This window comes from Sturnus vulgaris, chromosome Z (genome assembly GCF_052056855.1).
Source record: "Sturnus vulgaris isolate bStuVul1 chromosome Z, bStuVul1.hap1, whole genome shotgun sequence".
Classification (NCBI taxonomy): domain Eukaryota; kingdom Metazoa; phylum Chordata; class Aves; order Passeriformes; family Sturnidae; genus Sturnus; species Sturnus vulgaris.
The window spans coordinates 80,283,139-80,305,319 of record NC_142283.1 but is presented as its reverse complement, the minus strand read 5'-3'; the positions used below and the strand labels follow the sequence as shown (position 1 = coordinate 80,305,319).

Genomic DNA, 22,181 nt, shown 5'->3' with positions numbered 1-22,181 from the left:
GGTTGCCTCCTTTAGTTCAGTTTTTTAAAATTTCTTGTGTGTTCCTCTGCAGCACCCAATGCTGGCCTTGCTCAGAGGCTGAAGTATTTTTATAAAGCTCCCAGTGACTGCTGCTCCCGGTTTTAGAAACAGTGTGTTTCTTCAACCAGTGGAGGCTGTGCAAGCCTGTCTGTTTAATCTCTGGAGCTACTTAGTGTACTCATTAGGGGTCTGATGTGTCTCACTGCCAGGCCCTCAAATGGTTCAGAACATGTCAGGCTGCTCAATTTGGCTCTGTCACCAGAATAAATGATTTAAATTAAAGCACATTTTCAGCTATGCAGTCAACACTGGCACTGCAGTTGAAGTCTGGGGCTAGAGTTCTCTTTCCACACTCTTATAGTTCATCTGACATCACTTGTAGTAAGTACATCAGTACCATGTGTTAAGCTGGTTAGCTTGTTAGTTTGAAAGAGAACTAACTTGGTAAAAAACCCAGAAAATGGATGGGTTTTTACTATACCTGGCTGAATTTTTGTGGAAGAGCATTAGCACTGTGCTGATTGCTGATCTAGTGGTACCACAGGAAAGAAGGGAAGGAGAACTGGGGTACCTGTGTCAAGAAGCTGTTGTGTTGGCTTGACTCCTTATGATACTGTACCCTGAGTGTCCGAGTCAACGTTTCATTTTAAAACGTTGTCTAGTCACTTTATTTTTCTTGTTTGCTGTAGCCAGACCTCCAGTGCAGTGCTCAGCAAAACCTGCAGTTGGAATTATTTGGGATGATTCAATAATAATTTAATATTATTGTAAGAAGAAAACTTCTTTATGGCCTTGTCTGAAAATGAATCCTTTAACTTTTTACCAGGGCCTCTACTGACAAAAAATATGCAACGGTTTAAAAGTGAGAGAGGGTTGATCTGAATTTGGTATAAAGAATAAATTCTTGCCTCTGAAGGTGGTTAGGTCCTGGCACAGGTTGCCCAGAGAAGCTGTGGCTGTCTCATCCCTGGAAGTTTTGCAGTTTTGGGGCTTGGAGCAGCCAGGGACAGTGGAAGGTGTCCCTGCCCTTGGAAGAAGGTGCAATAAGATGATTTTTAACAGTCTTTTCCCACTGTGATTCTGTGATTTAGGAGGGAATATTTTCTATGACTTGCATAAAATTTTCAGTGTTCGTCTTGATCCCTGTTAATTAGAACCTCTGTCTCCTTGACCCCAGAAAACTACATTGCTTGCTTCAGTCATATTTTTGGTGCTCTGAGAAGCTGGTTTATGGAGATGTAATTTATTTGAAACGGAAATGTCATGCCTGCTGAATGTTCTGTTTTGTGGAAGTTGCAAAGTTATGACTTAAATTACTTGTAGAATATAATCTAGTGTTTGTTGGCTTGGCCCTCACTGAAACTGCAAAAATGTGACAAGGCATAAATTAGCCATGAATGCTGCAGCCTGAAGTACCTCAAATCATGCTGTTGTGCAGGTGGGAGACTTCAGTAAGATGAAGTTGGCATATTTTGGATAGATGTGGGGAGTGTGCCTGTACAGGTTGGAGAGGCACGTAAGCTGCCTCCAAAACTCAAATCAAGTAGCCTGAAGGTAGTGGTAGCTTTTAGCTAAAACAAGGTATTTTCAGCTGACTGAACTAACTTACACAGCTTGGGAATATGGGAACTTTCTGAAGTTCAAATACCCATTTGCTGCCTGGAAATAGGATCATTTTTGACTTCAAAGCTCTGCTTTCATCCATAGGACCGTTAATGTCCTTGAGCAATTTCTAACAGCTGTCTGTCTGTTGATTTCAGGTATTTTATTTTAATGCCTAAAACCAGCCTAATGGAAGCTGCAAAAGCAAGATGCTTTTTTCTAAGTGGCTATCATTTCTCTTTTAAATGATTCGAAGTGCATATTGCAATGAGTGCTAAACATAGCTCCAGTACCAGCATCCTTTTAATATTTCATTTTATATTAAATCCTGATCAGGTAGTTATACTGAATGAAAGGCTTTTAAAATTGAAAACAGACAGTTCTACTACCCTGATGCCTGCAAACTAAGATTTTAACTGTTCCTTTAGTGAATTTTGATTGAACTGTTCCTTTTAGTGAACTTCATTTTAAGGGCTGCCAGTTCAGAAGATTCATTATCTGTAGGCTATTGAATTTTAGAGAGGAATAGACTTATTACCAGACTTAGAGGGGACTTGAAATTGGTGTCCCCCCATGGAAAGAAAAAAATTGGTAGTTACTTAAAACATGACAAACAAAATGATAAAAGGTTTGTGAAATGACTGGCTGTTGGAAGGTTTCTATCAAGCTGTAATGACTAAATCACCTTCCAAATGCAATTTTACTTGCTAAATTAATTTGGAGATGAGCAGAACATGCATATATGTGTATACAATTTGTCAATCACTTGTGGAAAATATTAATAAATTACTAAAACTTGCTAGCCTAGATACAAAGCTAGACTCAAGTTACCTTCTGTATTTGCTGAAGTTTGTTTTAGTCAGGGAAAACTTGAGAAAAAATTAATTTTCTATTCCAGCAGTAATCTGGTCTGTGTTAGCTGCTGAAGAGTCCACAGCAAACTTGATCTTCATTGACGAAGTACCTAACTGTGATACAGACTAGTTCTGTGCTATTTATCTTTTTTTTTTTTTTTTTTTTTTTTTTGGGATGCAGTGTCCTGTGGCACTTGGCAGCAGAAGGTTCTGAGGCAGACAGGTATTTGTTTCATGTGAAACCTCAGTGCTAACGTGTCTCTTGTTTTGGTTTGTGTTTTTAGGGACCAGGCGGGAATTTCCAATTCATTGCTTGCTGAGTGTCCTGTCTGCTGGAAGTCATGTCCATATTGCCATTCACTCCACCAGTTGTGAAGAGACTTCTAGGGTGGAAAAAATCGGCTGGTGGCACGGCAGGGGCTGGTGGTGGTGAGCAGAATGGTCAGGAGGAAAAGTGGTGTGAAAAAGCAGTGAAAAGCTTGGTCAAGAAGCTAAAGAAAACAGGACAGCTGGATGAGCTTGAGAAGGCAATTACCACTCAGAACTGCAATACAAAATGTGTGACAATACCAAGGTAAGTGCTGTTGTACTTGAAATTGTTACAGCCACTTAGGAAATTACTAAATGGATGCTCAGACCTTCTGTGAACAAATGATTAAAAAAAACAGTTGCATGCTTTTGATTCTTTAAAATTATTTATAACCTGTATTGGATTAATGCAGTGCTTGCTTATAACTGAATCACATGCTGTGTGGAGTCACAATTTCGTTAAATTTCAATTTTCATTGATATGTAGGGTCCTGTTTGTGTGTATTCTGATGATGTTTAACACTGCTCTTAGTTTGTAGCACTCCCTTATGCTTTTATTTAACAACCCTGTCTATGCTGGGGGGGGGCATGCTTGAGCCAACTTTCTCTTTAAAAAAATACCAAAAGACTAGTTTTTCCTTGGTCAACACTTCAGTAATGTAATTATTTTCAGTTATATCTGCTAGTTTAAATTGTACAAGCTGCCTCCATTCTCCCTTTTGAAGGGAAATTTTATCTTTGGAGGCAGGTTGTCTGAAGACCAGTTTATTTACTGTAATTATTGTTATTGTTTAATGAAAACACTTTTTGTTTAATAACTTGGGGTATTTCTAGAATTTCTCTCCTGCTCCTGATATGTGTAAACATTTAGGTGAAGAACTTGCATTCTACCCCTTTGACTTTCCCAGCTTAATTCATAGCAACTGCTGTGCGAGAGCAAGGGTTGTGTTTGTAAGTATAATGCAGTCTGCTCTTGATTCACGGTGCACTGAAATCCCACTGGGGTGCCCGAGCAAGCTCACTGTGTGTGACAGAAGTATCAAATAACTTCACAGGTGTGTTTTTCCCTGGAAAAGTTAGAGGATCTCACTTTTCTGGGCACTTAAGTCACTTGAAGCTAAAACTATTTATAGGGGAGAGGAACTACATCTGGTTTATGAACTTCATTTCTGTATTAGCACACTCATCCTAGCTACTTTTAAACTCTGTATTAATCATAGCGCAAACTAGATTTGACTGTTGTCACTAATAATTCCATATATCAAATGTGTGGTGGCTGTTATCTGATAATGGTTTCAGCATTCTGTTTTCGATTTGACACACCTGTCTGGGAAAGTAATGCGTATGCCCTGAATATTTTCATTATTTTTCTTTCCCTTTTCTGTTCACCTTTTGTTTCTAATGCTGCCCTCTGCTTGTATTTTCTTCCCTAGAATATACCCCAAAATTTCTGGCTTTCCCTTCTGCTTTCTTCCTTTTGCCAGATGGAAACAAGTGATTAAAAAACATTAGCTCTTTCTTGTCTTAGTGTATTATCAGCAGACTAAGATTGGAAACTGTAAGGTTATATATTTCTTGACCCCATGCATTTAGCAAGTCTTTACTGAGACTAAGATGAAGTGCTGAATTGGAAGGTGTTTCATATGACAGCAGTTAAACACACTTGGTATAAAATGTGTATCTAGGTTCTAGAGCTCTCCTACAGGGATACTGGAGCAGTAGATAGTGTTACTTCAGAAAAATAGATGTCTACAACAAATTTTGTTAAAAGATACAAACAGTATTCTAATACATTATTATTTTTGAGTAGACGTGAGTATGCTTTCATGACCTTTTGTGCTAAAGTAGACATAATAAATAATTCTTTAAAATGGAATAAAAATATTCTGTGACCAGCAGTTCTTGCTGTTCTCTGTCCTTCACTCAGCTGTAGAAAGAACTGGACCTGGATTTTCCTCCTCTTGAGTACTGCTGGGAAGAGTTCTTCAGGGAATGTTGGCTATTACACAGGGTTTAATTTTAAATTAAAAAGTGGTTTTGGCATTAAGGGGCAGAGTGATATCAGGGTTGCCAGCAGTGCTATACAGAATTTCTGAATTTCATAGCTGGGTTTTGTATTGCTGATATTACTTCACTTTGACAGCAGTAGTGTGGGTTCCCAAGAAATAACAAATGTCAACTCAATAACAAACTCAGTACTGTAATGACTTCTTGGAGATTCTGTTCTTGGATTTAGTAAGTTAATGAAACCACTGCTTGAGACCCACTTTAATGAATGTCTTAAAGATCTGCAGATCAGCAGGGATAAATAATAAAATGCTGAATTTGAAACTTTTTTCCTTACTAGTCAGCAGGAAGTTTGTGGTGCCAAGCTGCTGAGATGCAGTTCTGATGTGACAGCTGGGCTAGCTTTCCAAATGTTGTTCTGCTTGGGGAGGGTTTTTGTGTGTGTTGGTTTTTTTAGGTAGCTTTAGTTTTACTTACTATTGCTTTTAATTCGGTGTAGATGTTGACAACTGCCGTGAGATGCTTCTGTTTGTCACTGTTGCATTATTCCCTCAAACAAAGTTTCAGTTGCAGTTCCACAAGTTTCTGGTCCCCTGGGAGATTTCCAGAGGGCTTGATACAGTGTTTAACTCTAGTATACTTTTTCATCATTGAAACCTGAAGCATCTAAACTCCCACAGAGCTTTCACGAAGCTGAGAAGCGGCTTGAGCAAAAGTTGTCATAAATCACCTACTCAGAAATCTGCATTTTTTTACCGTGTGTGTCATTGATAATCATGCTGAATCAGGTTTATTCTGCTCTTGTGCTGTTTGTCAAGGTGACTGCACACTAAGGGGGGCTGATCCTGTGTGTACTACACAAAAGCTGCTCATGTGGTAATTAACACAACTTCTTACGAGACTAATGGAGGTTCTGAGAAAGCAGAAGCAAACAGATGGAGTGGGTGTTGGCATTGCACAGCAGGACTGCTTAGCTCTTCATAAGTGGGTCAGTAATCTAGAGCAGAGGCTAAATAAGTACAGAAGTCCTTTTGACACTAGCCCTCTAAGTAATTTGTAGTTATCTTGCTGAATCCTCCCAGCAAGCCAGTGGGATTCTAATCACATAATCCCTGTGTATTCTGAAACTAAATGTTGGCACGTGAGTTCACTTTTATAAAATACATAATGAATTTGGTGGCATTTAAGAACTTGTCTTCATGCTCTCTCATGCAGTTTTGACATGGGGCAGAAGATGCAGTCAGTGGAGACAGTGTGAGCATCCATCTTCCAATGGAGCAGTTTCTTCCTTCCTAGCCTGGATTGTTCTTTTGAATCTCAGAATCCTAGAATAGTTTGGGTTGAGAGGAAGCTTAAAGATCATCCATCTCCAGCTCCCCTGCCATGACCATGTGCAGAGGCATCTTCCATGAGACCTGGTTCCTCAAAACACAGTCTGTAAATGTTTTGGAACTAGTGATAGCTGAAATCTAAGTATTTAACAAACCAAACCGTGCCATGTAGTGAATAATCAGTGGCATATTGATAGTTTTATCTTTGTTATTTAAAAAGTTCTTTCAGTGGTAACAACACAGAGAATTTGAATCCTAAGAATAGAAAAACAACTAGTTTCAGCATCCCAATATTTTGGTGTGATCTGCTGAGTTGTTTTTCTGTCTTTAAAAAGAGTGCAGATATGCCTCATGCTTTATTTTTCTTCTTTTAAATGAGACCAAAAAACAGTTGCTTTTGCCAAGTGCCATATAATGTATAACTAATAAAAAGAGTTTGGTTGGGTCAGGTTTGGGATAATATTGACCTGGACTGTTGTAGTTCCTATATTTTCAAAATTTGAAATAAATTTAAAAAAGCTAAGGGAAGAGAATTTGGACAAATTTTTGTTGACATTAATAGCAGTAGTCATATTACACTTATTATAGATAGTTGTTTTTGATACTGTATGTGAAACTGTGGTTAACACTTGAATCTCAGCTTTAATTGGAGGCCTTAGTTCCTGCAGAGGAGGTAAATTTTACTGCTGCTTTATATTAAATTGCATCACAAAAGCCGAGCAATGCTCAATGCTGATGGAAAGCACTCTGACAGTTTTTTGGCTGAAGTAAGGTTTAAAAACCAGCTTTCTGAAATAGCAGCTCAGAGGCTTTTTGCTGGGGTACTGGTACCATGCAGGTGCCTCAGAGTCCCAGGTAAAATGCAGCAGTTGCTTCCAGAGCAGAGCGAGGGCTAATGCTCCTGTCAAGCTCTTGCTTTTCAGCCTGCCTTGCCATTAGAGTTTTAGTATTATCTGGTCTTCTCTATCCTCTCTGTTGGTCTTCTTTAACATGAGGAGAGCTCCTCTGTGCCATGGTTTTTAGAAACTTATTTTTGCTTGTTTTTCTGCAGCTTCCCAGTTTTGACTTGGAGAGTGAGAGTAAGAATGTAGATATCTATGGAATTTACAGTCCATAGTTAGATTTCTAGAGCACCTGGCTTCTGCTTCCAATATGAGTTGAATTTGTGATTTTTGTAACATTCAGAATCAAAATAAAACCCCTACAATGGGTTCCATGGTTTTGGGAATGTGGAAGATTGTGAGGGAGTGTTGGGAATGTGAAGCAGACAGCTACAAATGAAGTGATTGGTTGGAATTACTGATCAACTTCATTAACATTGGTGTTTCTTTGAAGTAGTAGTATTTCAAATATTTTAAAGCTGTACTTGTATGGCTTTCACTTCATCCAATAATGAAGACTGATAATTTTTTTAACTGGTGTCATGGAATTGGTCACATCCTGATTCTTTTGGGGAAATAAGGTGTTGTTATTTAAGCGTTGCATTCAAAATACCTTTCTGATATTCTTTCCTAGAGAATGTAAAACCACAGTAGCATACATTGATTGCATCTGAAGGCTGTAGTGTTTTTGGGTTTGGTTGTTGTTTAGTTAGCGTTTTTTTGTGAAGTAAATATCCATGTGACTCCTGAGCCTGAAAGACTGCTCTTGATGCTGAAGTGAATAATGCTATTGACACAACTTCTTCCCTTAGGCTTGCTTAAAGTATCCAGGAAATAAATCCAGTATATCTTAATTTTGCTATATTTCTGATGTATTCTGCAATGCCTCAGTACTTAAAACTGCAGACTCTGATGAAAATTTATCAAACACAAGAAAACAAGGCCATTTGACACAATCAAAATCCTTTAAAGAAACTGTGTTTCTCTATTATATTAATGTTATTCCTTTGGTTGCTTGCCACGCAGCGCTTTCCTCATTCCCTGCAGTGACTTAGCACTGTGAGAAGGAGCTTAGGCATGACTTATGGCATATATTAAAATTGTTTTCTGAATTTCTTTATTAGTCTGAGCCTCCGAGCATGGAACTTAGAGGTGCTGATCACAGTGTCTACACAAGAGTTAACAGCAGGAGTACACTGGGCAATGAAATGCCCTCTTCAAAGATGGGGAAACTGGCTTGGAACTGCTGTTTGAAAACAAACAAACCTTTTAAAATTATGCTTTTTTGATGCCTTTTTCTTCACATAACTGAGCAAAAAGTATTTTTGTATTTAAAGTATTTAAAAACTGTAAAAACAGTTCTTATTGAAAAAAACACAAGCTCTCTACTACCAGTTAGCATGTTTTCTTGAATTTCTTGGGGATATTTGTCAGGAAAGTGATCACACAGCTGCATGCAGTAACCTAGTTTTAGGAATGCTTTTGATCACTAATAGAGCAGAGTTGTCAAGCTGATGTGTCTTCTAGAATAGATTGTTTTCAGGCTTTAATATCTTTCCCCGAAGTAGGTTACTTCAGAGCACTACAGATACTGTTCCTTCGCAGGTTAAAGCCATAGGACATGGGAGATTTCAGCAATTAAACTGAGGAGCAGGGACAGTTTCTCTGGGAACTGTTCTAGGAGAGTTCCCAAAACCTGCTAAGCTATGAGCAAGTTAGTGAAGAGGACAGCAGTAGGCACTTGAGTTGGCATAGTAGATCCTAAAATAACATTTCCATCCAGAAATGGGATAATTTCACTATTCAGCCTGGGGATGGGGATGTTCTTAATCATAGTTTAATATATAAAAAACGTCCTCAAGCTGTATAGTGTTTCTCAGTCTGGATATGTTCAGTGAAATGTAAATTAGTTCTCTAAATGTGTGAAAACTATAGTTGAACACCTTAAGCTTTCAAAAACGTATATAGGTACTTAAGACAATGCTTCAAAGTTCACTACAGTACCAATTTTATTGCTGAGATTACAGGAATAATATGCTTGTAAATCGTTTGTTGATAAACTGACTCCCTTTTCTTGTGACCAGATTGAGGATGAAGCAGACCCCCCCTCTGCTTTTCTTTTGTTGGAATTTAAAAAAAAAACGTTCTTTAGAACAAAGCCAAAGAAATCTTTTCTGGAAGTATGGCAAGAAAGAGCTGAGATTTTGGGGAGTATTGGCCAAGATCAGCTTTATAATCTTGTGCTCCTCCTTGTGATAACTGGGTGCTCTGAATACTTTGGATGTGTTCATTGGAAAGGTGCAGCAGGAGAATGAAACTGCCCTTACTCTGCAGTCCCATAATTATGGTGGAACTTAAATATTCTTCTCTGTAAAATACTAAAGGATGTGGTTGTAGACAAAAGGATGCTGCCCTAATTATGTAAAATGACATGTTCAAACTCTAGGCTGCAAAACCCCTTTAGCTGCTGCATGGACATACAAGGGGAAATAAAAATAGACATGAGGTTTGTCTTCTCTGAAACTTAATGTCTAAACTTGAGTTTAGCAACTAATATGGCTATGTTGTTAATGTTATCATGTTAAATGCTGGTATTCCTTCTTTTATTAACCCTTTCAATGGGATTTCCACATTATAGTCTAAAAGCAAATTTTGTTAGTTTTCTCTCCTATTTGATTCATGATGTTGCTATATTTCATGTGTGGAGTAGAATGCAGGATTAATATGAGCATAAGGTAATGCTTTTTTCTTTTTCTCATAGCTTAGCTTTCCCTCTACTGCCACTTCCTACTGGAATAGTCTCTCTCCAGGGATACCTTAGTGTCCCTTCAGGTACCTTAAATGGACTACAAGAGAGGGACAAGGCATGGACTGACAGGACAAGGGGAATGGCTTCCCACTGCCAGAGGGCAGGATTAGATGGGATATTGAGAAGAAATTGTTCCCCGAGAGGATGGTGAGGCCCTGGCACAGGGTGCCCAGAGAAGCTGTGGCTGCCCCTGGATCCAGGGCTGAGTTGCACAGGGCTTGGAGCAACCTGGAATAGTGGAAGGTGTCTCTGCCCATGTCAGGGGGTGGAATGGGATGAACTTTTCCCTGAAATTAAGAATAACAATTGTGTTCAAGTGTAATTGAGTGAGGTTTAATTGCAAATACTAAAACATAACTGTTAACTTGCTTTGTGGCACAGCTGTGGCTGGTGGTGGGGGCTGAATTGCAGTCGCTGAGGTTAAGCTTTAGTGTAGACATAGCTCAGGTTACAGCATCTTATAATGATGTCATCCTGAAAAAGGAAGTCTTAGAGTATTAAACAAAGATACTTAGGGCTGCCAGTTTTAAGCTCGTGCAATTCAGGAAGCCATGTGACTTACCCACATAATTTGTTAGAGTTGGTGTGCCAAGCAGAGAGTTTTGGCATGTCATTGGAGCTAGGTCAACGTGTAAAAATACAAATGTGCAAGATGCTTAGCAAGTAGCGAAATGCTGTATCCTTCAAAGGTGCTTGTCTCTCGAGCCAGGAGGAAGAAATGTTGAATTTTGAGGATTACATTGTATACTAACTGGAACTCTGGATAAAGGCTGGGGGAATGTGGATTCTGGCCTTGGTTTTGCTGCCTTTTCCCAGGTAACCTAAGTTTTTAATTTACTGGAATTTTTCTATCTATAAATGGAGATTGTTTTTTAGGGATTGTAATAATGCCACCTTCACTGGTATGAGGTGTATTAGTTGTTTAGGGAGTGAGCTTAAAGTATTTTTTACTGTTGGAGTATCAGTCATGTGAAGGCAAATTTGGGGGTGAAAATGTCGGTGGTTAGAATTTGTGAAAGTTCTTTGTTCAAGCTAATGCTGCTTTTCATTAGGATTGCCCTAATGGTAAGAAGCAGGAGAAGTCTGAATCAAAAATAAGTGTTAAAGTAAGTGTTAAAGATTGCTTGATTTTTTTTTTTGTTGTTGTTGTTGTTGTTGTTTTTTGTTATTTTTTAATTTTTTTTTTTAATATGCAATTAATTGTCAGGTTAACAACTGATGCTGAGGCTACTTGTGTTTACTTTAGCAACTTACTTGCCTGGTAGGTTCTAGTTCTGGTAGAAGGCTCTGACTAGGAAGAGTAATTCCTGCATCTTGACAATTCATGCTGCCATTAAGATGATGTATTAGTCACCCCCAAAAATATGTTGATTGTGCTTTATTGTCAATACTGAGCCCAAAATTATCTCATGAATAGTTGTTATTTTTTTTCCAATAAAGCAATCAGTCTTTACCCAGTCCCAGTCTATGCTAAACTATTGTGTAGCTTGCTGTGGTAACTCATGCCTTTATAGCTGGCCAGCTATTCAGTGTGGTGAAGATTCCTCTCCTCATTATACTCTTTTTCTGTAGAAGTCAGCCATTTTAGTTTTCTTGGTACTGTGACAAAACACCTGAGTACTGTTTTTACTAGTGTGAATGTTTGATGACAACCCACCCAATTTTACAGGAAAAACTTCCCAAATATGTAGCTCAGGCTGTTAGCTTAGGGAGAATTTATAGGCTAAACAAGATACTGCAGTTCCTTTACTGCTGCAGCTTTGAACACAAATAGCTGGTTAATAGGCTCCCTACTGATTTAATCCCACTTGTAATGTACACCTGCTAATTTAATAAAAGTAATTTCCCATGTCTTGTTTACTACTTGAGAGTTTTGGGTTTTTTCACTTACTCTATCTCAGTTGCACTGCTGATTGGTGGATAGCTTCTAAAATTTACTGTGTACAATGCTGTAGTCTCATCATGAGCAGCTTTCTTTGGCTTCTGTCATGTTGCATTGTTTGAAGCTGACTGGCAGGATACAAGAGAACAATCGGGAGCTGGAGTAAGTTCACATCTCGCTGCATATGCTTTAAAATTGGCAGAGGAACAATGAGGTTGGGGAAATCCCCTTGAACAAGTGCTGCACAGTAATCTGACTTCAGCATTTGTGCAGAAAAGATCCTCCAAACTGTGACTTTTCATTACAAAATGTACAAGCAAGTCTTAGAACTAGAGTTGGCAATTTTCATTTAGAATCTTTGCTCATAATTGTAGGTAAACATGCCTCTTTTTTGGTGCTTGGTTTGTTCTTTTCTTGAGTACTGGGTAGGGAAAAGTCTGATGCAAATGAAGCATACTCAGTTTTGCTTAAAAGCAGAATTTGAAAGTTACTGTTTAATTCAATTAGTGAGTTTACCTCCCAGAACTAAGTCTTTACTTCCCCTTAGTTTTGTGGAAGACTTCAAGTTGAGTTCCTCTGACCTGTGAAATAATTTCAACTCATGCTGTAGTTTTGAATGTTTGAACATGAAGAAAGGCTTATACTGACCGATGTGGAATCTTGCAGCTTTGTGACACAGAAAGTTGTGTTTGAAATGGTTTTTGACTCAGGTGTTTGGCTGAAAAAGCCTTGTCTCTAATAGACTACTCAAATGTTTCTCTCATGGATTCCAACTACGTTTTTCAGGAGTGGCTTCTGAACCTTCCAGTGTTTGCATAAACCTGCAGCAGCACAGTCTCCAGTCAACCAAGCTCATTGATAATTCTTTACGGTCTGTGTCATGAATATCCCCTTCTGCTACAGTGAGGGGAATTTTAATATAAACTTAACAGCCATACCAGGGAAAGGGATTCAAATGTGTCCATACCTATGCATTCCACAAAACCAGTGACAAAAATGCTTTTTCAGTTCTTTCGTGTTTTAATTTTGAATGTTCTGTTTGTCCCATGTACCTGTCTTGCAGACTGATGCCTTGTCTAAACACAAGTAGTACCCAAAAATTTCCTGTCCACTGTATGTCTCAATTAGATGAATATAGGAGGAAAACAGAGGGGCTCTACCTAGGGCAAGCTGCATTAATTGCAGTCATTAAAAAAATTCTGTAATTCTGTTCAGTGATGGGAAGACATTTTTACTGGATTTGAGTGCCGATGTGTTTGTTGATCCTCTGGGAACCCCTCAATGCTTTGGCCAACAACCACAGACATTCCAAGAAGGATTTAAGCAGCTTTCCTTCCAGCAAAATTTGTCAACTTAAATGTTAGTGCTCCTTCTGCCTTTGGAGCTCCCATCTTTTTGGCTACCATAGGACAGAGAGAGAGAGAGCGCAGGGCAAAAGCTGCCTCAGCAGAGGGCAGGTAGTGGTAGATCAGGGCTGACTTCTGGGAGGTGGAGTGAGGAAAAGAAGCTGCTGGGTGTCCTGGGAAAGTGCTTTACCTGTTAAGCAATTGGATGTGAGGCAAGAGCACTTGTGGGCACGTTCTTCAGGTGTGTGTGGTGGGTGTGGATCATGAGCAAGATGTCGAAGACTTCAGTACTTGGCCAAGGTCTTAACACATCCTTTCTGCCTAAGCTCTAGTCAGCAAAGCTCAGAAAGTAACTTTGATTCTTATCCTAGAGGTGTCTCCAGCATATTCCGATTTTCTGGTGACAGTATCTGCTGTAGGGTCCCATGTTCTCTTCTGGGCCTGAGGAAAGTGGAGGCTTCTAGTTAGGCATCTTGGCTATTACCTGTGGAATTACCTTCTTGATTTTGCCTTACCAGAAGAATATAAAGTAATGTAATATCTAAGCAAACATGCAAAGTGCATTGTAAAAATAAAACACTGCTTTATTTTAGCTGGACAATGCAATTCTTCAAGGTTTTTTTGCTAGTTGTGTATTTTCTTTATTTTCATCATGAAATATGGGCATTGTCAGTGTTGGTGATGTCATTGTCAGACATAATTTTGTATTTTTTTGGCAAAGAGTGATGTCACAAGTACCATTCAGTTCTCTGCCTCAGCTTGGGGAAGCTTTCTCTAAGGCTCAAACTTTAACTTCATTTGAAATTCCTTATAGGAAACACTTAAGATTTAGCTATATATAGTTGGTGTTTCTTTAAGTTTTCATAAAGACAGTCTGTTGTTTGGGATGTGGATCAAGATCAGTGTATTTTTGGCTTCACCAATTTTCTGCCAGGTGTGCATGGCTTGGGCTGAAGCAGAGCTTGTGGTGGCCTCCCTTCATGGAGCACTTCACAGCATGTAACCACTGTTGTTCTTCTTGGCTTTCTCGAGATGGGTGTGCAGTTTGTGGGGGCTGTCCAGGGGAAAGTTCAGTTTGAAATGAGGTATTTAAAGGTCCCCTAAATGTTGCTCTAAAAGTAATATTTTTTGCCAAGGTAACATACTTCTTGAGGACTGTGGACAAATACCTTGAAGGGCTAATCTCTCCCCTTCACTACCACAAATACACAGTAGTTTGAGAATGTTAATCAAAACATCTCGTGTTTTCTCAGCTGTCCATCAGTTGCAAAACAGCCCACGCAAGTGGTAGCATCAGCCACTCACCCACTTGGAGAATGATGGACTACTCAAGAAAAATTACTTGACTTGGCCCTTGCTTGGTAGCTGTACCTGTTAGCTTGTGGGGAAAGCCTTCACCACACCTACTGTGACTAATAGTGGTTAGAGAACTTGAGATAAAGGTAATTTTTTAATGCCTGTTGAAAGTATGATCTTCTGTGAGATTTATCTGCTGTTAACAAACCAATTTGTTGTGGATATATCAGCCAATATTGTGATGGATAGGTCTTCATATACAGGTACTTTGTCCTTGAATATTTCTGATTTTCAGCATTACAGCATTGACCTGTGAAAATGTACTGTGTCATCTCAACCCACTGCCTGATATTATCATAGAGTAGTTTAGGTTTCTAAAGATGTGAAACTGCAGCAGTTAGAAAACCTTTATGGGATGCAATAATGTAACAAATGAAAGCAGTGTAGGAATTCCAAGTTACTATTTCATCTTAAAAGCATGAACATCCATGTCCTTAGTGCTTGTGGGTTCACATGGTAATGGCCTTTTCCTCTATTGTTGGTTTTGTTGTGTGCAGTTATTTTTTTGTTTGTTTTCCTTTTCTTTTAGTTGTGTTCCCTCCACCCCTTGTTTATTCTATAGAGAGCTGCCATTGTGAATGCTGTTGTACACTTGTCATCTTCATTAGATACAGGGCATCTAGGAGTGATTGGTTTTGATGGCCGTTTTGGAACGTGACTGGGGGCAGTTTTTCCATGCTTAGGTTCTTCTTATCTCCAGCTATACTGCTTCAGTGTTTGTGAGATGCAGAGCTGCTAAAAGCTGTGGTGTTCGGTTGAGAGTAGGGAACTGCAGGGCAAGTTTCCCAGCAAAGCTGTTAGCTCATGATTTCCGTGGGCTGCTTTTGGATGCTCCACATCTTTGGTCTTTGAGCATAAGACTTGTGGCCAGCTCCCTGCTGAGTCTTGAAGGAGGCTGAGCTGCACTGCATGCCTTTTATTTCTCAGTCCTGACACCACCTCTGTGTTGCCTGACCTTGCCATTTAGAAGTTTTCAGGCTCTACTCCCTACCTGACTTTGAGCAGAGAGTAGAAACTCCTTGATCGGATCTGTGTCTGAACAGACCATATGGACAATGAGAAAAGTAAGGAATATTTTACTTCAGCTTAGTTTCCATGGCATCTTGGGGAAATTACTGTTGAACTTTGAGGTGCTATCCTTCCAGGATCTCCTAGAATTGCGAGAAAAATAAAGGTAGCACTGATTTTTGTTGGCTGCTTTATTCTGTCTTGACAGCACTGGGCTAGCATGTCAGGATTTGGGAGAGGGAGGATAATAAAGTGCTTTGAAGAGCCTTATATCTGTATTTTTGCCGATGTAGGCAGTTTGTTGCACATGTGACCAGGAAGAAGTGTGCCTTTAGAAAAGGCAACAGAAGCATATACTGTTCGTCAAGATCACTTGTTGGCCTGGCACTCGGCAGAACTAGAGAAAACTAACTGCTGGCCTTGGAACAAGCACTGGGCAGCTCAAATGTTGGGCTCCAACATTATCTTCTGTACATCACATTCCACTTTTGTGTCCCCTGTGGACATCCTTGAAGTTTTAATCTGAATTAAATGGGAGTCATTGAATGACTTTTTTTCTTTTCCCACAGTGTTAGAGAGGTTAATTGCATCCTGTGCCTCCTGCTTTTCTGGCTATTTTGATGTGTTAATTTTTTTAGCATACATCCATTTATAAGGAAGGTTATTATGTCATTTTCCTAGGTTCAGATGCTGCATTTTGTATTTGATGTAATGGTTTTGAATATACTTTATAAAATTCTATGTAAACTTTATTCGTAAAAGCATTCTTAAAGATGAGAGGTTGTGTAATGGTTCCTGATTTATATTCCACTAAATATGCACATATATAAATGTATCTTTCTTGGCTGTAGTGTGTCCTGAATGTGCATGTGGGGTGGAGGGAGGCAGGGAGATAAAGTAGTGCTATAGTTTTCAGCAAGTAATCTGTGTCTTCTGCTTGAAGCATAAAGGTCTGCTTTTGAATTCTGGGCAAGGAGGAAAAACAGGGGTTTTTTAAATTTTTTTTTTTTTTTTAGTAACTGTATAAGGCCAGTTGCTTAAATAAGGAAATTTAAGGGGATTAGACACACTTGAGGAAGCACTCCTGGTTGTGGATGCTCACTACCCAGCCCCATGTTTTTACTCTTGTTTTGTTGAGCTTGTGCTGAGAGACAAATCTGTGCTTTCAGTTCTGCAATACGATTCAGTCTAGGGCTTTGAAAGACATTCCTTAATATCCTTTTCCTAGACTTGCCAGGCTCTGTTTCCCCTTTGAAGAATGGGAGATTCTGGTGGCAAACTACCTATAACCATCTATACTATCCACCTATAGTTATGTGTAAATACTCATTTCCTCTGGTTGCTGGTATTGCCCTTTAGCATAACTTTTCTAGGGATGTGCATTTCCACCCCAGGGTCTATCACATTATCGTCTCCATAGAAGAACCTTTGTCCTGCTTCTCTTGAAGGCAAGTGCCACCACAGACTGGTGTAGATATTTTCAAAAAGAGTTCATACCTGTGGTTTTAATTGGTGTTTGTTAACTTATTAGCTTATCCCTCTAGCAGGTGGTTAGAAATCATTTCATACTGAACTACTGAATCTTTACAATTTCTGTTGCAAAATAATGAGATCAGGATCTCTTTAACTTGATGTCATTGACAAACTGGAATGAGCTGCTGTAGCTTTGAGTGTGTGTGCCTGGTTCTGTACACTTAAGTGAACAGATCACATCATGTCACTGTAATACGGGATGCTGGAGATGCAAGTGAAAACACTCATCGGTTCTGCAGGGATGCAAAGTAATTCAAAGGAGGAGTATGGTAGATATGTCAAGAAAGGAACTTAGCATTCATATCCTTATTGCAGGTTGTTTTAGTCTTTCCTAAGTGAGCATAGTGCAAGTAACCTTTCCCCTGCCACCCCCAGGACAGGGAAAAGAAACATATGCAAGATCTGTTTCAGTAGTTGAGGCACTTAGGTCTACCAGACTGCATTTTAGAGTGGTTGTTCAGGCTATTGACTATACGGCCAGCTGAGGTGCTTCTAGGAAAGACAGGTAATATAGTTATCATTGCTCCTCTCTGGTTTGTAGGCGTTTTAGGGTGTAATAGGGAAAAGTGCTATTGTCAGTATACAGAAAGGACTATCAAATCAGGATGTAAAAGCAGCTACATATTTTCATTTGAAACCAAGAATTAAGGAAACCATGAACAGGCAGGTTTGGTAGGAACTGTCTGTGCTGAGTACAATACTCATGTATGTATGTAAACCAGTGAACTTTTTAAATTGCTGACTTATTTTAATGTCTGCTACACCTAAGCCTTGCAATTCAGTCTTTTCTATTGCTGGAGACTTTGAGGCCATTTCTGAACTAGCTCCAAAGGCTTGGCATATCTCCTTAACTGTTCTTGAATCTCAGTTGCATCAGGAAGAAGGTAAGTGGTATGAGAGGAAAGATTCTATTCTTCCTTGCATTGATTCACTGGTCCTTTTCTCAAAGGTAGAATCAGTGAAGCGTAATGGGCAGTGTATTCACAGGAGTGCAGCTTCAGTGCAGCCAAACCTGTGATAAATTGGAGGCCAAGTCAGTGTTGTGTTCCTGCCTTAGTTTCTTGCTCACTACATGGATCTGAAGTCTTGGATCTAAGACATTACATAGCAAGATTGATTTATTTTTATAAAACAAAGGTACAGATCTTGTATACAAGGTACAGACCTCAAGTTTGTAGACTTCAACCTGTTTTCTCAGGTAAATTTTACAGAGGCACCATGAACAATGCTAAAGCACTGGCATTGCCCATTTGTTGTGAGAAAATGGGATTCCATAAATCTTACTGGTCTAACTCCAGTTTGGATAGCTTGGTGTAGCTCTGGAAGCAAATTTTCTGCCTCTTTTCTGCCTGTTTGGGAAAATAACAGTCAAAGCTGTAAGCCTAGTAAATGTTATGCTGATATAAAGGTGCCTGTGTCCTTATATGAGTAACTTCTCTAATTCAAGTGAAAATCTGATCATTTTTATTGTTGTTGCATTTCTTCTTGTTTAGTCATTGAGTAAAAATGGAGTGTAAACCACTGTCAGGCTCACTTCTGTAGGGAAGACTTTGCATGAGAATTCTAGATTTGGAAAACTGACTTTGATTTTCATGTCCCATTCTATAACAGGTAAATTAAGTACTGTCACAGATTGTGGGTGAAACGAAAAATAATTTCAGCAGCTCCAGCACTACAAATGCCTCAGAAAATGTAAGGGCAGACAAATTAGATTCACTCGGAGAAAGGCTCATGATTTTAAGATGCAGAAAAAGGCAAATGGGGAAGACTACCTTGAACACGAACTTGGCAGTCTTGTTAGTGGCTGCAGATTTTGAAAGATGTGGAAGATTCAGGAAGGATATTAGGGACTCGGTGCAATGCTTTACAAATAAGCAAATTAAATGTCCAAGACCATTTCTATAATGTTTTTTGTGTAATGTAAGCTTTGACTAGCACAGTGCTCTTTGCATTTCAGGTTTTATTTATCATATTTCTAGTGCTTCCATTTCAGGTAAAGAGGAGCCTGCTGACTGAATTCAGTGCCTTTTAGCTCCTTTAGAGCTGTTCCACCTTGCAAGACTTTGAATAAAAAAATGTATAACTGCAGTTATATATGAATTGTGACAATATTTAGCAACTTCTTTATAGAGTTTCTGGTACTTCATATGTAAATACCATTTAAGTGATTCTGCCTGCTTTCATCCGCTGTTGTACTTGTTGCAAGCACTGCATTTAGTACAAAAAGTACCTTGAGCACACAGCATTACCAACAGTGTAAATAGTGGTAGGATAGTTATTTGTTCATTCTGTTTCTCAGTAAAAATTGGTAATAAATTCATAGTAGCAACAACCTGTAATATACCTAGATCAGCCCAAGCACTGCGTGTGACAGTTTTGGTGCACAGGTGATACTGATTAAAACTCTGCTGGATTCAGGTTTTTCAGCTACAGCCTCAAATAAACAACATCTCTGTAAAAATGAGTATTGTTGACAAGTTCTATCGTGTTTATCCCTGTTTGTATCTGCTACTTTGCAAGTACCCTTGTGGAAAGTGCAGGGATGATTGGAGTATGTGCAGTGCTGTGTGTAGACACCAGCTTGTTAATGCTGTGGCCATGAATATCTGGACAATACTTGCCTATACTTTCTGGGATCTGCAAAGCAGTACCTCTGGCTTTTAACTACATTGAAAAAATGATCCTAATTAAGCATGTTGAGTACCAGTAGGCTTTAATAGTTGGCATCTGGACATGAGTGAAGGGATTGTGGATTGATCTATGTATATACATCTCCAGCTGCTGATGTTTCCAGTGTTGAATTACTGCTGCCACAAGCCAAGATGAAAATGTCTTTCTATATTCACTGAGATGAGGTTGTGCTCTCACAGGTCATCTTATCCTGTTCAGTGTTCTCCTGCACTGTCCTTTACCACCTAATCATATCAAATACAAGAACTTGGTTTTGGGCAGTGTGCTCCAGTTATGATATGAGGTCCATGTGTATTTTTGGACTCATGAAAATCAGTACAGTGCACTTCTTTAAACTATTTCATTCATGTAGGGTTTTTTTTGTTGTTATGGACTTCGATTAGGACATAATTCCTCTGGTAGAGACACACTACATTAAAACAATTTTATTGCTTACTCATGAATGTAGCAGAAACTGTCCATGTTCATTTGTCATGAGCAGATCAATAACTTATCTGTATTTGCACCAGGACTTGATAGTTCAGTTTTTGTAGTAGACTTACCATTAACTGTTATTCCACAAAGGTAGTGGAATACTGACTGGGAACATCATCTGTGTCATGTAGATAAGGCAATACAAGTACTTCCAGATTATCTTCAATAGTTGGGGTTTTCCTGTGCCCACATTTTTCTGGTGTGTGTCGGTGTTTTCTGTCTTACTGAATAAAGACAGTCAGTTTTGGTATTTTGTCTGAAAATTGTGAAGCCTTGCTACAGCTCATTGCTGTGTAGGTAACTTCTTGCCCAGAGTACAGGTTTTTTGGAACTGAGATTTTCCTGTTAAAGGAAATGATGAAATGGAAGAAATGAAGGCAGACTGTGTGCTGTTGCAAGCTGATAGCCACATTAAAAATTATTCTTGCCAGAATTGCACAGTATCATAGAGATGATGCTCCTTATAAGCAGATAAAAAGTGAGGTTGAAATGCCAGCTCTTACAACACTTTCCATTCAGGGAAAGATTCTGACAGAAGTAGCTTTGATTCCACCATATATTAACTTGTCTGATCTTTTTTATACCACAGCAGTCCTCTGGTCATTCCTAGAGACCCAAACTTCAGTTGTCCCAGGTAAAGTGTGTAGCAGCTTAACCACATACCTGCTAGATTTGGACTTCTCCCTAAAAGTACCTGGGTCTCAAAGAGCAGTTCTTATTCCTTGCTAGTATTTTTTCAGCATTTCTCCTTTCTCTAGAAATTTTCTTTTGTTAGGTCTCCACATCACCTGGGAAGCTGAGTGAAATTGGTGCTTTATATCCCTGAAGGTCCCTTAGAATAAATCCACTTACTTGTGGGATCTGCAAAAGTCACAATCTGCTGTTCAAGCACAGAGTGATAAAGGCCACAGAACATGGTGATTTGCTATTGGGAGCTACTGTTGAAAAGTGTTGAAAAGACAAAAAACTAGCTTTTGTATTGTTGACCAAATATTGACTTGTTTCTGTCAACAAATTGTTTTCAGAACAGCAGTGAAAATACTCTTTGGAAAGAAAGCATCCAGGAGAGAGGAAGTACATTAACTTTGGACTTGTGTTTTCGAGTATATTTAAACACTGTCTGCACAGGAAGGATTTAGGTACAACGACACAGAAGCCAAATTATATTTTGAAAACAATGATGGCTTACCAGTGATACATTGTACAGTGAGTTCAAAATCAAACCCCCTTGTTTGGTAAAATACAAAGCCTAAAGTGTGCTTCCAGGCTTCAGCTTGAGTGCTTACTGAAGGTGAAATGGTGATACATCTTGGCTACCTCCCTCCTAATAAATTAAACGTGCCTGGGAACATTCCCAAGCATCGTCCAACTGGCTCAGGACTGCCTTGTCCATGCTCTTCAACCCTCAGCTAGCAGAGCAGGGGAGCTGCATCTGAATTGTCCAGTGTAAGTGAGTCCCGATGGTGTGCGACTCACAAACCTGGGAATTGTGTGGGAGAGCAGTAATTGTCACAGCCTGGTGCTGGGGAATGTCCTAGCTGCTTTCTAGCGTACGTGATCATGTTCCAGGGCCTGGGAATATTTCCAGACAAGGCTTGACTTATGAGTACAGATGTTAGTACTTGATTCTCCTGAAACCTAAGGCACAGAAAGGATTCTTCGCATCACACAGGATTTTGGATGTTTCAGAAAGGTAGATTGAGGAGCGAGTGATTCCTGTTTATTTTAAGGCAGTAATTCTGCACTATGAAAAATCTGTAGCTCCTGTCTTACTTTCAGATGGTTTTAGTGGTGGTTAAGACATCTTTCAGAATTCAATCATCTTTCCAGCACCACCTTTCAGGGATGAGTAGACATGCTTGCCCTCTGTCAGGCAATGGCTTGTGTATGAATGAACATACTGTGGCCTTTCATGGAAGTACTGTGTGTGAAGTACGGTTTTTTAGGGTTGTGAGGAATTCAGTTTTGATCTGATGTGCGTGTGTGTGAATTTTAAGAGTCTTGATTTATTGCCTGGGTGATGTGGTGAGGAGGATCTTGCACCTTGTAGGCAATGGATCTTTTATGTCAGCAGGAA

At 39.2% G+C, this 22,181-nt stretch overlaps 1 protein-coding gene across 3 annotated transcripts in view; it reads left to right on the top strand.

Moving 5' to 3' along the window:
* SMAD2 (SMAD family member 2) overlaps nucleotides 1-22,181 on the top strand; it is a 49,890-nt gene that overhangs the window by 8,307 nt on the left and 19,402 nt on the right. For all 3 annotated transcript variants that reach the window (XM_088156481.1, XM_088156479.1, XM_088156480.1), the window contains exon 2: nucleotides 2,762-3,051. In XM_088156481.1, coding sequence (XP_088012607.1) covers nucleotides 2,819-3,051 — 233 coding nt within the window. In that variant the 5' untranslated portion in view covers nucleotides 2,762-2,818. The remainder of the gene's footprint in view (nucleotides 1-2,761; nucleotides 3,052-22,181) is intronic.